The sequence below is a fragment of the Ascidiella aspersa genome, chromosome 9 (assembly GCF_963924565.1).
Source record: "Ascidiella aspersa chromosome 9, kaAscAspe10.2, whole genome shotgun sequence".
NCBI classification, from domain to species: Eukaryota; Metazoa; Chordata; class Ascidiacea; order Phlebobranchia; family Ascidiidae; genus Ascidiella; species Ascidiella aspersa.
The window spans coordinates 21,342,631-21,360,613 of record NC_139455.1 but is presented as its reverse complement, the minus strand read 5'-3'; the positions used below and the strand labels follow the sequence as shown (position 1 = coordinate 21,360,613).

The 17,983-nt window shown below is 35.2% G+C and overlaps 1 protein-coding gene across 1 annotated transcript; it reads left to right on the top strand.

Moving 5' to 3' along the window:
- Positions 1 to 692: 692 nt before the first annotated feature.
- LOC146133565 (armadillo repeat-containing protein 3-like) lies at positions 693 to 17,841 on the top strand. The gene is made up of 21 exons (XM_083397518.1): positions 693 to 781; positions 1,102 to 1,219; positions 1,570 to 1,695; positions 1,855 to 1,920; positions 2,742 to 2,917; positions 3,756 to 3,882; positions 4,140 to 4,207; positions 5,232 to 5,418; positions 5,967 to 6,119; positions 7,128 to 7,236; positions 8,213 to 8,332; positions 9,042 to 9,171; positions 9,588 to 9,724; positions 10,289 to 10,457; positions 11,072 to 11,172; positions 13,201 to 13,272; positions 13,535 to 13,596; positions 14,565 to 14,624; positions 15,382 to 15,493; positions 15,775 to 15,937; positions 17,012 to 17,841. Exons 1-21 carry the CDS (start codon positions 734 to 736, stop codon positions 17,213 to 17,215), a joined length of 2,508 nt encoding a protein of 835 aa, XP_083253644.1. The 5' UTR covers positions 693 to 733; the 3' UTR covers positions 17,216 to 17,841.
- The last annotated feature ends 142 nt before the right edge of the window (positions 17,842 to 17,983 follow it).

Genomic DNA, 17,983 nt, shown 5'->3' with positions numbered 1-17,983 from the left:
CAAAAATAGCCTTTATAAATCGGATACATGTTTGACTTTATATCTTGTAGTTTTCATTCATTTTCTCCCTTGGAAACGGTAAATGGCTTGTGTTTGTCATGGTTCAATGATTTCTTACTGGATACGAACCTCACGGCTTTGGACAAGAAGATATACTTTTTGGTAGTGATTGTTGTCATATGGCGACGAGTTGTAGTTTCCAAGTACTTTATAAAGCTCTGCAAAAATTTAATATGAAAGTCAAATATGGGCGCTGGTCTAACCTGCCACAACGCACATTATTTTGGGTTAGGGTGCGCCGTGCGGGTTTGGGTTAGGGTGGGTCAAGGATTATTATTAAATAATGAATATAAAACTACTTGACCAACCCACCTCGGACCTCGCTAACTCGCACCCTAACCCAAATATTGTGCGTTGATTTATTATTGTGCTGGAATTCTAGACCATCGCCAAAATTTGTTTTAGCATTTCTTATTTTGTACGATAGTTACTTGTCTTACAGTACAGTTCGTATAGGCTCGTCGTACTCGTAACTAGGTCATTCCGTATTTTTGCATATGTTACTAAATGAGAAAAATTAAATAGTTTAAGTCATCTGGCACCTTAAACTAAGACTAAGCCTCAAACTAATGGTGTTGATACATTTCAAGATTTAATTAACGACTATATCCCTACATTTGTTGAGTAGATTTGTAGGCTATTTTATATACTAAAACCACCTCTGTACATAACAATGGGCAAAAAAGTAAAGAAGGAAGTTGAACCGCCAGCAAAAGATGTTGTAAGTAATACTGCAAATAACATATTTAGTGGTTAATCATGTGCAAGATTTTGTATTATAAAAATATATTTAGCACTTAACAAAGATAGTATATTGAAAAACAGCCTTTTAATTCTAACTGAAAGCAATTAATCGCTAGGCCTAGTTACTTTTTAATAGGGTTAAATCTAAGTTTTATACCTTAATAGTAAATATATATATTTAAGCGTGAAGTTTTTTAACATATACATACCTGATTTTTTTTTAATTTTCAATAACTGTGAAATTATTATTTGTTAATTTTTATATTTAAAAGTTATGTAAAACCAATTTTTTCACAGTTTGATCCTTTAAATATTGAAAGTAAAAAGACGGGGACAGTTGTTCTTATGCTCAAATCTGAAGAGGATGAAGTTTTGATGAAAGCCTGTGAGGCAATATATAAATTTGCCGACAAATGTAAGATTTTCAAATAATTTTTGTGTGTTAGTTTTATTTCTGAATCACCTTACTGAAATTAATCGGTAGAGTGTAATTTAATGGGTTAAACACTTTTGAAGTGGTATTAATATACCTAAAAGTAATGCAGTATTTTTTGTAAAATACCACATAAAATTCAGATTATAAAGTTGCTTTGTTTATTAACTGTATTCAGTATTTTTATTTGTAGATTTTATATTTAAACATACTGACTGTGAAATACATTACTTATTAAAAAGTTGCAAGTTTTTTATAGTATATAATTTAATTCCTTTGGAATCCCTATTTGCAACATTTATTGACTAAACGATTTTATTATTTACTGAAAGGTGATGAAAACAAATTACAGCTGTTAGATCTTGGTGCAATGGAGTCGTTGATTCGATTGATCAATCACGAGGAGCGTATAGTTAAACGATATGCCTGTATGGCATTTGGAGTGATGGCAGGACACCGTAAGGATTTAAGACTCTTTTCTATGTGTTAAATTAACTTGATATTGCTGTAACAGCTTATAGTAAAATCACTGTTAATAACAATCAGCATTTTGTTTAAAATATTGAATGCTGATTTATGTGTAATATATGTAGGTTTGAACTATTTTTGTTTGACAGCTGATGTTCGACGATATCTTAGGAAAACCGACAGCATTTCAGCTGCTATACAGCTCCTTGGAGATGGTTAGTGGTATTTTTCTGTTTCCCATATGTAAACAATGTACATAAATCAAGTAGAAATTTAAAACAGTGTTGTGTGCTAAAAACTGCACAGAAGATTGTAACTAATTCTAAATAGGTTTCAACAATAATAATTCTAAATAGGTTTCAACAATAATGTCTCGGCTAATGCAGTTGTGCATATTGATTAATACAACTACATCAGGGGTCACCAAGCATTTCTTATAAAAGATAGAATAACTGTGAGGCCTAACCATTGCAGGTTGGATAACTGTTAGCATTTACGACCGCGGACCAAACCGAAAAAAATTGTCAAACTTTGTTAACTTAAATATTGGTATGCGAAGGAAATAAAAATAACTATGCAATACCGAATCCTATATTGATTTAAAATTTTATTTAATCTTTATTGTTTCTGACTCTTATACTGTTGCGTTTGTTTTTATTCAGATATACTGACGATGCCTTAGTTGGCGAAATATATATATATCTTTTAAGATCTGGTTAATGTGTCTGACCTGAATTGCTAGCTTTGCTAGATTATTTTGCTGTTGGGCCTAAATTGTCGCACCGTTTAAAATTTTATCAAAATTTAGTTTTGAATTGAATTTGCCAACATTTCTACTGTACTTCATCTACTTAAGGGGAAAATGCCGCGGTTTGGATTAATTGACCCAGCAGGCAATAGTTTGATGACCCCTGAACTGTATGACCTATGACCATTCATCAAATGTCAATGGAAAGAAAAGTCAAAATTATTGGGAAAAACAAAACCTCTTTGATTCTTGATAATGAGATAGCAATCACTGATTTTTTTTTTACAGAGGACGATGTTTGCAATGAGTTCTCAAGCCTCTTCCTCTCCCACATGTCGACCGACTTTGCAAGCAAGATGAGCATCGGAAAGTCCGAAGGTCTTGAACCTCTCATTAACCTCCTTGCTTCTCCTGATCCGGATGTGCAGAAGAACTCCGTACAAGCTATTTGCAATTTAGTGCAGGTGGGACTTATTTTGTCGAGACATGCCGGTTTTAAAAATTAGAGTAATTTAGCAAAAATAAACAGTCAGTTGATCTGAAACTGAAACATATTTAAAAGGTCATTTTTAGGGTGTCCAATTGTAGTGTGTAAATTTAAAGATATGTAGTTTTTTTTATATAATTGTGGCAATTGAATTTACCGAACATGAAAAGCAAGATGACGTCAATCAGGTTTTTCCATCTCTCTCAGGTTCAGTCATTCAATTTCCAACTTGAAACATAAACCAATTTAAGTTAATACTTATTTAAAATATTATATAGGTTTACCTGGGAGAAACTGGTTTCATGCTTACAAAGTATGTCATACTTGTAGAGTCCCAATTAGGGAGGACTGTGTAGTTGGTTCAAAACACCAATTGCTAGATAATAAATTTGAGTCATGAGTCAGACTTGTATTTTCTAAATCAGTCGAGTCCATAATCCAGCTCTCACTACACAGCCCTCTTGCACTCATTCAAGGAACTAAATATGGCGGATATACAACAATCCTCCCATAGGGGTGTCATAAATCATTATGTGGGTAGAAAAAGTTTCACTTAATTTTATTCTACCTTAAGATTTAACCATGTGCAGCCTTATCAATACTGAATTGTTACTGCACAGGCACACATCGGACTCAAGGCTCCACCCAAAAAATACAGCCAAATAAATGAACTCCGTAGTGTTGCGAATATGGCTCGGATTTCGCAGTTCTTCTTTTGAGGCTTGCTGGCCCAAAGTTGCTTTAATGAGGGATTGTCTTAAAGTTAAAAAATACATTTTTACTAAAGAGGGTTTTAAATGCGTTTCTTTTTTCAGGACTTTCAGAATCGATCATCTGTCCGTGAGTTGGGTGGTGTACCTCCACTTTTAGAACTGATAAAATCTGATTATTCTGTGATACAAGAGCTCTCCCTGACAACACTCGCTGCCCTTACACAAGACGGTATTTATTTCGTATTTAACCAACATAGAACAGTTATTTATAAAATTAAAACATTCGAAAACTGTACATTGTGCAACGTGCATTTTAACAACCTGTACAATATTATTTCAAGGCTGCTATGTAACCTTGCATTTGAAACGTACTTTTGTTTTAACAACTTTTTAAAATTATGTTTCAATAATAAAATTGTTTTATGTTTAAATATATTCCATTTGTTACATATGTTTTATTCATTTTCATCTCTGTTTTATTCACAGTTGAATCCAGAGGAGTGGTTCGTGAAAATGAAGGACTGGAACAGCTTGTTGACTTCCTTGGAAATAAGGTAAGAGTTTCATATTTACAAATTGAATGTTTATCAAACTACAATTTTTTTTTGTACAAGTCACAAAGTCTCCTCACACCATTATATGTAAAGAACTTTTTTGTACTTTTCTTGTATAAAGAATGTTTATTCCGTGTTGGATATACGGCAAACCTTTCGCTTTTTACATTTGAAGAAAAAAGCCGTTTGTGTTTCTCGAACTAATTAAGCTTACTAAGCTTTTTCCACAGCGGCCAATTTTGTGATCGTAAATCAGCCCGCAAATCTTTTGAGATACCTTAAGTTAAGCTTCCAGTATTGTAACCAATTTATTTTGAAATGACTTAAGTCATAGTCAAGTTATTTGCAAATAAACTTAAGTCCAAGTCAAGTCATTTTGGATAAATAACAGGTCAAGTCTCAGTCAAGTTATAATAAGAGCGGGTCATTTTTAAGTTAAGTTATTGTCATAAAAATTAAACGTTAAACTACTAAAATTGGTAAACTAGTCCCAATATGAGCGGTAACTTAAGTTAAAAATAACACAAAACGCAACATATAGCAAGCAAACTGTTTTACGAACGAAACTTAAGATAAATATCCCAATTTTATAATGAAAAATCTTTGATGAAAGCACTTTATTTTAACCCAAGTCATTGTCTAAAAAATGTAAGTCAATCAAGTTATTTTGGCCAAGTCATTCGGAAACAGTGACTTAAGTGCACTTCACCCAAGTCATTGTCTAAAAGACTTAAGTCAAGTCAAGAATTCTGCCAAAAAAATTAACTCCTGTCAAGTCATTGTCCAAAAGACCTTAGTCAAGTCAAGTCATTTTGTCCAAAAGACTTATGTCAATTCAAGTCCTTCAGAAACAGTGACTTAAGTGCAGTCGTTGACTTAGGTCATTACAACATTGCACGCTCCCTTTTAGGAAGACTTCATTTCAACCCAAGTCTTTGTCAAAAATATTTAAGTCAATTCAAGCCGTTCGAAAACATGACTTAAGTGCAGTTGAGTCAAGTCATAACAACACTCCATCTTTCAGGAATACGATGACCTACACGTGCATTGCCTTGCTGTGCTCTCCAACTGCATGGAGGAGACAGAATCTCTCGACGAGATTCGCAGCAGTGGGGGAATGGAAAAGCTCCTCTCGTTCGTTACTGAACCGAACGCTTCAGGACAGTTGCAAGCCAACACTGCAAGGGCACTGGCAAGAGCTGCGAAAAATAGTGAGTTTTTTTACAAATTGAAGCATAGAGTTTAGAACTTTTTTTACCGCAGACCCCTAACATTTTTTATTTCAAGCATCCTGGGGTTTATATGCAGACATAAAAGTGTTGTAAATAAGTTATTTTGAAATAACTTAAGTCCAAGTCAAGTCATCAGGTCTTTTTGAATAAATAACAAGTCAAGTCATAATTAGAGCAAGCCAAGTCTTAAATTAAACTTTAAAATTGGTAAACTCGTCTGATTATTAGCAATAACACACATTTATAAAAAAATAACAAATCCATAAGTCATTATAACAATGGGGATTAGGCACACACACAACTGAGAAAGAAGGGGTACTACTTATTGTTTACGAAATAATTTTATAGCAGTAACTATGGCTGGTCTTATTACGCTTTTAAAGTGATACCAATTTTACTTACTAATCTATATGATTACTGTTAAGAGAATATGTAGCTAATGCCATTGAAGCCGATCACTACATGTAAAGGTTGTGAAAAACGCGAATACAATTTTCTGTGTAAAAAAACAATCTATGTCGCTTTAGTTGAAAATGGCAAAATCCTTCACGAACAAGAAGTGGAGAAGACCTTGATTGCCATGTTGGGTGGCAATGACGATCAAGTGACAATTGCCACTTGCCAGGCAATCGCTTCCTTATCTGACAACCTGGCAGCTAAGGACACGTTTGGAAAATCTGGTAAGTTCAGCAATTATGTTACTCTTTGTAGGATATTTTAGGGAAAATGTTCCTCCTAATGCCATTTTACCCTAACAGTGCATAGCCTTACCAATAACAAACTTGTAACTGCACAAGCACACTTAGGACTCGAGACTAAAGCTAGGGTTGCAATGTGCAGCCCTTTCTGTAGCTTGTGACCAAAGTTGGTTTTAATGATACTTAATCCTATTAAGAACAAAAAATTAGTTCATTTAAACCACTTCTATGCTTTATTTAAACTGTTCGGTTTTACATTTTAAAGTTGTGGTATCTACTCAGCGTTTACAAAAACAAGTGCCTTTCACTACTTTTAATCAAGAAAAGTTGAAAAATCTAACTAGGGATGCCCGATAATTTGAACCACAGCTGATGCCCGTTCTAATACTAAGGAGGTGGCCGATCATATAGCAATTAATTAATTTATTTTAACCATATATCTTATTCAGTGTGTTTAAAAAATATATAATAATATACCAATAAAATCAAAGGCTAGTGGTAAAAGCACATTTTGACTTAATAACTGAGAAATATTACTTTTACCAATATTGCTTATTTGCCATGATAAAAGCGGTATTTGTACCGGAAGGCACGGTCGTACTTTTAGCCCAAAATGTCGGGTATCGGTATCGGGATTAAATCCATTACGAAGAATCGCATATCCCTATTTTTGACTCTGTATCGTACAGAGTCGCCCAAATCCAGGCCCGCGAAACTTGTGAATTTAATGAAACCCAAAGTATTTCCATTCGCGTACCATGCGTGACGAAAGCACGCTATGGCGAGCCACCCATTTCTAGAAAACCTTTAAAAAAATGTGAGTAAGTCGAATAAACTATACGCTTTTAAACAAATGTCACCGCGAAAGTTCAAATTCTATGGTGTAAATTTTTGTGGCCATCAACGTGGAATAATCTGGCCTGTTTTTCGGAATAGTGAACCCCCTGGCCTAAAGTGTATCCAATAACTTACTTTTGTTTTACTTTCCAGAGGGAATTCCTCCGCTAATTGCCCTAATGTCTGCCGACTCGGGTTTGGTTCGTGAGGCGGCCACCCTGGCACTTGCCAACCTTACGCTTAACAACACAAACAATGCCAAGTAAGTATGGGAGAAGATCATCGTAATTAGGCAAATATAAGCGAACGGCAAAACAGTGAACACCCTTTTAAATCTTAATACTCTCTAAAGATTTAAAAATGGTTTACTCCGTTTTAATTCCCATATTTGTTAAATCTTTTTATATAAATGTGGTCCAGGCCTTCTTTATTCATTTCGTCCATGTATCGACATGTTTATATACGTTTTAAAATGTGCTATACCTGGATACGATATGATAATGATGCTAAGGATAAGGAATGTCCAATAATATAAGATCAGAGCCGATACTCGATGCCAAGTGATAGTCGGTACTCGTCCGATACTAGGGTCATATTCTTAGGCAATTTAACCTTTTAAAGCTGGCCGCATTTTTATTCACGTCCTGAGCGTAACTTGCTCTGCTTGCCATTTTTCGATCTACACTCCACGAGCGCCAAACTAGGAATGGCAACCCTATTCCATAGTTGCCATTTTTTTCTTACGGTAAACATCTAGAGTTACAAAAAATTTATTCTAAAAACATCTAGATTTTTTATAAAGAAATCTAAATAATAATCTAAAAAGGATTTTTAAAAATATTCAATACTTTTGGACCAAAAACGTCAACATTTAAAGCTTAATGCCGTATAAAGTGCATAAAGGGTCTTGCTTGAAGCTTTAGAACTAAGATTTTCTGTTTTATAAAACATTTTACTGAACATGACCAGTTACTGAAATTATTGATTTTATGCCTCATAATTTATTTTTCAATAGCAAAAATTTAAAACTATTGAAATTACTGAAATATTTATCGTCGATAGCGAATCTGTAACTAATTTAGATTATAGAATATTTTTTTTATAATAATCTAAAAAAACATCTAACATCTAGATTGCATAATCCTACATCTATTCAAACCAAAACATCTAAATCTAGATTAAAATAATCTAGAATGGCAACTATGCCCTATTCACGCAGTGTCCTTTGTCATACACAGCGAACTGGTGACTTCTGGTGGAGTCGAACAGCTTCTCTCCCTGCTTCAATACAACAAGGAGTCTGTGATTATCAACGCGGCAGCTTGTCTCATCAACATGGCGCATGACCTCAGCATAAGGTAAAGGGCTTGGTTATGGTGGTAGGCTACCGTCTAGGTTTTGTCACAATATAGATTTACAATTTTTGACTGGTGATCTTTGTTATTTTATTTGGCATTTGCCGTCCCTTTGAAGAAAACATGCATTTTTAAATCTTGATTGTGAGTACAAAGTTATTATTTCGAACTGAAAAAGTAATGTTTGTTTTAAGAAGATTAAGTCTTGCTTGTGGATAAAATTCTACAAACAGTTTTACTGGACAGTTCTACTATGTTGTTTAATTAGTTCTCATGTGACCTATTAGCTATTACAGTGTTTCTCAACCTACCAATTTTCAAAATTTGGTCACCTTTTCATTTGGTTGGGTCGCCATAGAAGTAGTTTAATATGGTTAGATTTATTGATATCGGCCCTGAGCAATATTTCTCCAATAGTAAGAAAAAGGCAGAATCAATACAAAACGTTGCTCGTTAGTTAAATTGTCATCTATTTATCTATTCTATTGTCGTGTAATTTTTGTTCGCCTACAAAACGATACATTATAATGGCTTTAGTATGTTTATTGAAATTACTGAATTACCAAACGTTCAGTAAAGATAAATTAGTCGCTGAATTCTTGCTGCTATACTTCGTTTAATTTTTGGTCACGACGAAAAACGATTGAGAAATACTGAGCTATTATTATATATAGTTAAAAAAATAAACCAATCTCTCTACGACATATTGCAGGACCGACATATTCAAACGAGGTATTGTTGCTTCTCTGACTGAGCCCCTTAAATCACCGAGCCACAGGGTTCAGAGTAAAGCCGCTCAAGCTGTGGCTGCTTTTGTGACTGGGGCAGACGCAAGAACCGAGGTATTTCAATTTAATTGAATTGATTCTGAATACAGACCTTTATGTTTTGCCTTAATTTTGTTTAAGCTACATTGCGATGGATGTTGACTATAGAGTATATTTTTGCCTTAATTTTATATTTTGTCAGATAGGTGTTTTGCCTCTTTTGCTATAAATCCACTCATACGTATGCTGAATGCCGACCGTTATATTTGTCCTTTATTTCCTAAGTGCGAAACTAAATCATATTCCTTTGCTTTGTTTTAAATTCTCTCAAATGAAAGCTAAATACAGAACTAAATATTTTTTGCCTATGTTTTTGTTTTAAATTTGATCAGATAAGGCAGCACGTTATATCTATTTTGTCTTTTTTTTTAATGTTCTCAAATGAAGTATATTAGGAGGTATGTGGAATGCCTAATTTAAAATCTTCACAGATGAGGCAGCACGGTGGATTGGAGCCTCTGATTGGCCAGTTGCAGTCAGGTGACAGCGAAGTAAGGAGAAATGCATCGTGGGCGATTCTGGCTTGTAGCGCTGACCCTGCCACTTCAGCAGCTATATCTCAACTTGGGTGAGTCTTTTTTAAACCAAACTGTTAGTATTTTTATGACAGTATTAAGCCTTTGGAAACGCGTCCTGTCAGTTCTTTTGTTAACTGTGTGCGATTGTATTTGTTGAGTTGTTCAAGCACGATGACAGTTTTCTCCAAACGTCCTCTGAAACATTTAAAATAACAAAAACAAAAAACAGGTCCGTTTTGTAATTTTAAACGATTAGGACTTCAACCCCTCAAAATGTTTCATACACAGGGGCGGATCCACGAGGACTGACATCACATAGTTATGTCATGGAGTGACGTCATAAAACAATTATTCTAAACACACTGGTTGCTCTCGATTGAACTCGTGCGCAATTTGCAGATTAATCCAGTCTAATAGAAAAAGCGAAAAAAAAAATGTTTATTTGGTTTAAATTGAATTATAAGCCCCATTAGACACATAACAGAGGTTCGAATATTACTTGAAATAACAGCATTTTATAGTTTAATTTAACAAAAATTGCAAATACGAGCTGGTTCAAGTCTAGAATATTTCTGTGTTTTTAAAACTGCCAAATTAAAACACCTTACGTTCAGTGGCCTCGAACTGCTTCAAGAAATAAACGATTCCGACCAGCGCCGCAACAACTACAGCATCGCGGCGTTGGACAAACTGCTGGACAGCAACCTGCCAGCCAAATACAGCCTAACCGGGAAGCTCTCATCGCACAATATAGTTACAGACGGCTTCTACGACGCAGGACAGGTAAGAAAAAGAAGCAGTTTGTTAGGTTTCATTTATTAGATCGATTTAAATCAGAACAACGATGGCGCTTAGGTTTTATTTTCTCGGATTTACGTTTGGCTAAAAGCTCGGTGTGAATATTCCACCAGTGTTGTAAATAAGTCATTGTTTGTAAAAAAGAAACAAAGTCTGAGTCAAGTCATTTAAAAAAAACTTAAGTCTAAGTCAAAAAGTATTTACGAATAAATAACAAGTCAAGTCCCAGTCAAGTCATAATTAGAGCTAATCAACTCCAGGTTAGGTCCATGTCATTAAAATGGAACCTTAAACTATTAAAATTGAACTATCCCGATAAAAAGCAATAACTTAACTAAAAAATAACATAAAACGCAACATATAGCAAGCGTATTGTTTAACACTTAATTTCAACCCAAATCATTTGTCCAAAAGACTCAAGTCAAGGGAAGTCATTTGTCTAAAAGACTTACGTCAAGTCGAGTAATTAATTGACTTAAGTTATTAGTTACAAACTTACAACACTGGATCCCAGTAATCCAGATTTACACAAATCGAAAAGTTTTTTACACGATTTTCAAAAAACATTTGTATTAACTGTAACCTTATTGACAATCAAGCTTCGTCCGAACGCCAAGTTTCTCTCGTTGGACATGCTGGCCAAAGAAGAGCTGAACCAACGCCGACCTGTGCTGCTTGTAAATTGCAAGTCGTCCGACCCGTGAGTAAAGTATTTTAACTTACTTGTGTAAACAATGTGTGTCGATTGCAGTTAAGGGTTCAGTGTGTAAAAGCTCCCAAGTTAGTTCTGTGACTTGTTTGTGGTGATGTTTGTGTCAAACGCTATTTTAAATAAACCATAGTATTGCATCTGGGTAAACACCATGGACTGACGGTCAATACTCTACTAAGAAAACGGTTAACTTATACAAGGCACATTTATTATACACTACTTTTTATATCAACCTTAATATCAAAATAGATAAAACTCGCGTTCCAATTATTTAGGTGTGTTTTTCTGTTGGAAGATTTTAATTAATTTAGATGTTTGAAAGAGTACGATTTTGTGTCGTGTAATTTGTTCGTTTCAAGTGTGATCTTCGGCTTTCGATTTGCTGTGTGCTCGCGTTTCTTTTAAACGCTTCGAGCACAACTGAGCTCGGCCCTTTTAATTTAAACAACAAATGCCCCCATAACCTGTCAATTTCAACGCACCACGAAAGCGAGGAAGACTCGGAATCCAGCGAAGGCGAAGAAGAAGCGACCGAGTCGAACGTGGACCTGTTGGCCGAAAACGCACCTACCGAAGTTTCTCCAGAGAGGTTGCTTGCATGATGCGCCTAACCCGGCTCTGTTCGGCTTGGCCGCACCCGCTTTTTTTGACCAAGACGCGGGCCTGTCTCTTACTTTTGCATGCTTGCTATTTAATAAATAAAGCTGAGCGAAGTTAATCAGCATTATACCGCATGATTTCTGTGTTTTTTTTTTCGTTTTTGCTTGCGTTTTGGTTAGTTTTTAATTTTGCTTCGTTTTTTGTGTTGTTTGTTTAAAACTTGTTTTTATTTGTGCTTGTAATATAGGGTTCACCAAACTCTTTTCATAAAGGGCCGGATAACTGTTAGGATTTACGATCGTGGGCCGGATAAAATTGTCAAACTTTATTAACTTAAATACCGTTATACTGTAGTGGCAAGCTTGCATTTCTGTCAGCGTGCTGCAGGGGCTACAATACGAAGGAAATATAAATACCTGAGCAATAAAAACTGTAGTGGGCCTTAACAAATTATCGTACAGTTTAAAATTTCATAGAAATTTAGTTTTGAATTGCGTTTGGCAACATTTTAAATGCACTTCATCTATAGTAGGGAAATATGCCGCAGGCCAGATTAATTTACCCGACTCGCAGGATCTGGACTGTTTGGTGACCCCTGTTCTAATAAGCTAGGCTTGCTTAATTTAAACAAAATCATTTGATGTTCAGAAACATGATTAAGTTGTAACTTATTTGCTTCTAAGCATGCATTAATCGTTTACATGATTACTGAGTAGTTATACTTGAAACCTATAATAGGCGATCAAGAGACAACGTTTATATGTCTCGTTTTGAAGTGATTTTAGCTATTTGGTGCTACGCGTTTGTAGATTAAAACGTAACATTTGAAAAATTGAAGATTTCCACAAAGTTGCTTTGTAAATTATTGCATTTTATGGAGCAATTTTTATTGTGGATAGTAATTTTGAGTTACAAAGTTAGGTATGTCCGATAATATCGAGTCGAAGCCGATACCCGATGTCAAGTGGTTTCATCGGTACTCATCCGATACTATAGCGTTATCGGAACTGATCCGGTCTTAAATGATTATCGGAATTTTAACCAAAATTTGCCATCCAACGCAGCGATTTCTCCCTTAAAGTGAATTTGTCGAAAATAGTAGCTCAATAACTGGAGGTAATTCAACTTCTTATCGCTAAAGGAATTTTGGGGCTATAAAGTAGAAAAAAATTATTTCATTTATTTCGCCTATTTTAGCGTGGTAATGACGTCATTTGGTACCGGAGCGGATCGCGGTATTTTTGTTTAAAATATCGGTTATCGGTTTTGGAATAAAATGGTCCCTATTACTCGGAATACTTATTTACATATAAAGTATTTCTTAACTTTCCAAGAGATTTAAACTAGCGAAACGAGGACCTCTTAAACCTTAATTTTGCTAAGTCAAGATGTTAATATACATTTCTATTTCGTCAGCGTCAAAACGACCTTGGATGAAACTTCTGAAAAGGGAAGCAGAGTCAGTTCAAAGGCATCATACACCAGAAGGTAAAGATCCATGCAAATCCCCAAACTGTTTCATTTCTATTGAGCTTTGTGCTATTATAATGTATGGTACGCAATTATGATTTTTGATAAACGTCAATTGTAATTGTAAGTAACGGTAAAGTAGTTATCTATTTTAGTTACAAACTATTGTCGTTCAATACGAAAGCTTAAAACGACTGAATCCTGTTTTGAATTCGCATTTACCGAACAACGTATTGATTAACTTTCAGTAGTTATGCTTAAATTTAACTTGCAACTTTAGGAAGAAAAAGGACAAGGAAGCTCTAGCAAAGGAGGAAGAAAGATTGAGAGCTGAAAGAGAAGGTTTGTAGCTCTGTTTTACGTGTTTTTTGGGGGTGACTTGTTTGATGCCAAATGGTTATATTTTTTCTTTTATACCTGTGAACATGTAACTTACATGTTTACATGATGTAAGTCACTTTTCTATAACAAACTTTTTCTTAGATTTGGATTGCTTTTGGTGTGAGTTTCTTTGGATTGGTTAGGGTATTTTCAATAATATAGATATGATACAGGTTTTGTTTGGGGGGGGGGAGACTTTTTTTTTCCGACGTGGCGTGATGTCAAAAAGTTACATCATAACGTGACGTCATAAAGAAACAACTTTGAGTCATAAAGAAATAGAACACCGCCGCACGGTTCGTTTCTTTTGTTAAAATTTAAGTTTGCTGTTGTTTTCAGATGCACGACGCCTTTGGGCTGAAAGCATTTTACAAAATACGATTTGATATACAAAGCAACGTAATACCGATTCGCGCGCGAATTTTTTTTATTTGCGTACTTTAAATGGGCAAAAAATCCCCCTGATTCTTTACACGACCTTGTGTTGGTCATGTGAAAGGTTTACCATAAATCCTCTTTGAGGAGGACTCATTATCTTTGATCCTCCGAGACCACTGACAAAATGCCCGAATGTGGTCAATTTTGCAATTTGCTTGTTTATCTTTTTAACTGTATTATAGTTTTATGTGAATATTTAGCACGAGAGTTTGGTTAATTCCAATGACTTTTCGGCGACAAAAAAAGTTTTTTTTTCTTATTAATATTAACTGTTCAAATTTCTTGGCTGTAACTTTTTCTGATTTTTATAAGTGTAATTGTCGAAAAAAGGGTCCATGCGATTTTTAAAGTAAAACTATATGTTCATTGTACCTTTTGTGCTATTTTGGGGCGATGGAAATACCGTATAGACCAGCTTATGTTACGATCCAAGCCCTTCAGTGTATTTTATATTTGGTCGTGCTTTCCTCACTTGGTCACAACTTTTGCAGCTCTGAGACTTAAACAGCTTCAACTCGAAGAAGAGTTAAAGAAAAAAATGGAACAACAAGGTCTATTGTCACGTCATTAGTGCGGCATACGTCATTAGTGGAAGGCATGATGTATTGTAGATGATTATATCGTCACAAAATGCCTAGTTATTTTACTAGGACTGATTAACCGTTTTTGTATTTTTATTTTTTTTTTTTTTTGGTAAATATTATTAAAACAGGGAAACGTATTTTAATGGTGGGTAAAACTGCATGAACTAACTTCGATATCGCCTTTACTGATACTAACCTATACTACAGTTTAAAACAAGTGTAGAACATGTAAAACAATGATTATACGATACTAAAAATTGATTGCATAATTTATAAAACTAACATTTAAATAGTTATATTAGACATTAATCTCACAGCATTACCGACAAGGCGTTTATGCTACACTGATTTAGTCTTGACACAACAGTTTTAATTTCTAAAACTAATATTTTTTGCGTACACTATTCACGGATCTGTAATGTAGCTTGATATTGAATTACAAAGCCAAAAAGGGCCAGAACATCGACATCATATTGATTGAGAAGTTTCGGTACGAACTTGTATCATCTTCAAGTAGGCCTAATGTGACAGAGCAGTATCACTGATGCTTTGATTTAGTTCTCAGTCACATTAACTGAAGATGATACAAGTTCATATTGAAATGTCCTAATATTTTTTACTGCAACAACTCCTAATGTCTGGCAACATGAGCCTTGTTCTGTTTAATACCGTAACAAATGAACGTCGCTTTGGACACTTCAAACACAATAGTTTCTCGTTTCAGACGGAGTGTACCGCCCTCCAGTGGACGCAGCGTTACAGGGGTACATCGATGACGTCACCAAGTACATTCAACCGATGCCGACCACGAAAGAGCAGATCGTTACTCTTGCGCAGTAAGATTTTATATAGAAATAACGCTGTACTGACACCGGATTTTTTGGCCCTGTTTGGCATTATTTGTGGGTAATGAATGGGCTTAGGTAAAGTGTTGTATATGCCTGACTCTGGCCATTTAGGTCTTATTCCGATGGTTTAAGGAATTATCCGATTTATGTATTAGTCCTATTTTGGTGATATTCCGAACTGTGCTTTATTCCGACGTCGATACTGCTCTTATTTCGGTCTTATGGATGAAGCCCGTGTACAACGCTGGTAAATCGCTATTCACTAACAGATACGTGGTCGGTAAGATGGGCGGTGAAATAGAGCGGGGAAAGTTGAACGACTTCAGCTGGGATCTGCACATCGCCGAGCTCAAATTCGACCTCAAGTCCAACATCATTCCCATCGGCAAGATTCAGTTCGGAATACATTACCACCGTGCTTTGCTATACAAGGTTTGTAATGCTTTAAATGTTTGTGAGGTTGATCAATGTATGCCGAATAATAACACTTAAAACCGGTGTTGCGAGTATAACATAAAACAGTGCTCTTCAACCTTTTTTGGTTTTAAAGTTGTTGTGACTAACTCATGCACCCTGTTTACTTAAAAGGTAAATTATCCTAACTGTCAAATAATAATGTGATGCACCCTTGTATACCGTTTCGTACTAGTGCACCCCATGAAAATGTAGGTGCACCTCAGGGTTCCGTGCAAACCGGTTGAAGAGCACTGGCATAAAATGTAGTTGCCGGCGTTGCTAAGGTTTGTTTAGATGTGTGCTATCAATAATATCCCACAATAAGTTAACGTTTTATACGTAGGTATATAAACTTGAATATATGTCTAGCAACACGAGCCATCATGACACTTTATATCTATACGTATTTTTTTTACAACATTTTTCGACATCCAATTGTATTAGTAAATGCAGTGAGACTTCAAAAGTCTTAAAATTGCCCGATACTACTTGGGCAGTGTATTTTATTTTCTCATACTGCCTTAATTCAGTGATGCTTTTTCAATTGTGTTAAAAAAAATGACTCATAAAAACACTTCATGTCAACCCAAATCACTTGAATCAATGAATGAGTTCAAGTTAAGTCATTTGCCCTGTCATTACTACACTGGTAAGTTTCTACAGAAACTTTTAAATATCACTCCTCCTTTACGCCAGTGCTTGCCGACCAGTGGGTCTCGAAGCTATATTAGGTGGGTCGCGAAGCATTTCTAAATGTTAGTTTTCTATTAGATCGGGAAATTATTGCATTATCATTACGTATGCTACAATGTAACATTGTAACAATTATATGTGTTGCATCGCATTAACTATTCAGCGTACGTCAGTAGTAAAGGATTTTATGTAACTGTTAATCTTATTTCCAATTAGTTGCATTTTAAATTATTGCTAAACAATTTGGTCATATCTCATTGTGGGTCGCACAATAAAACTTGCATTAAAAGTGGGTCGCGAGCTAAAAAATGTTGGGAAGCACTGCTTTACGCTATCTAACCCGTACGCCATACTCAGGTTCTCGCTGACAAAATCGGTGTGCCGTGCTCCCTGGTGCGTGGCGAGTACAACCGGGCCTGGAACGAGGTAACGGTGGCCGCGTCCTTGGAACCCGGCGCCCTGCGCTACCCCCCGACCCGCTACATCGTCGACCTAATGCACGAGACCGGCAGACTGATAAGGACCGATTCGTCAGACGCCGTACAGTACCAGTCGTTGTAACTAGTTTAAACTTAACGCCAAAGAAAGAGCGTACGTGTTTTTCTTGGCACATTTTTTTTTTATATGTAAGTATTACTATTTTGGGAGTTCATTTTTATATTTTACATTTGTTTGACTTTTATGAGTGAACAAACGGATAGGCCGAAATGAGTTTAGTTTATCCTTTTGATACCGTAAAATTAGTCGGCATTTTCAGATTTGCCAACTAATCTCATTTTATTTCAAAACTGTACTTAGTTTTAGTTGTTTTTACTGATATTTTGCCCGTTACTGGAGAAGGTACTCTATTTGCATAACTGTGATTACGTTCCGCGATGTTTAAATTTGGCCTTATGTTTTCTTCTTTCCTTTGATATGAACGTACTGTCAAATGTTTCTAGTTTCGATTGTTTATCACTGTAATTTTTTATGTGGTGTTATAAGAACACTGTTTACTGATATGCGGTACAACTTAAAATGTATTTAGTCACGTGATAATAACAAAGTTGATGACATAATTAAATAAATTTTTATATTGAAAAGATAAAACACTTTAAGCTGCCAGGTCCAGGATCCAAAAATTTTTCTTCGGCCAGTGGGAAGATTAAACACAAGTTTGAACCCAATATTCTAAACTATTTTAAAGTTTATATTACGCGACTAATATGCTCAATATGGATGTCGAAGAGAAAAATAACTGCTTTTCTGGCAAAGTTGGGTATTACATATTAGAATTAGAATATCATCAATTCCTACTTTTTCACAATACGATATGATATGGCTAAAAAT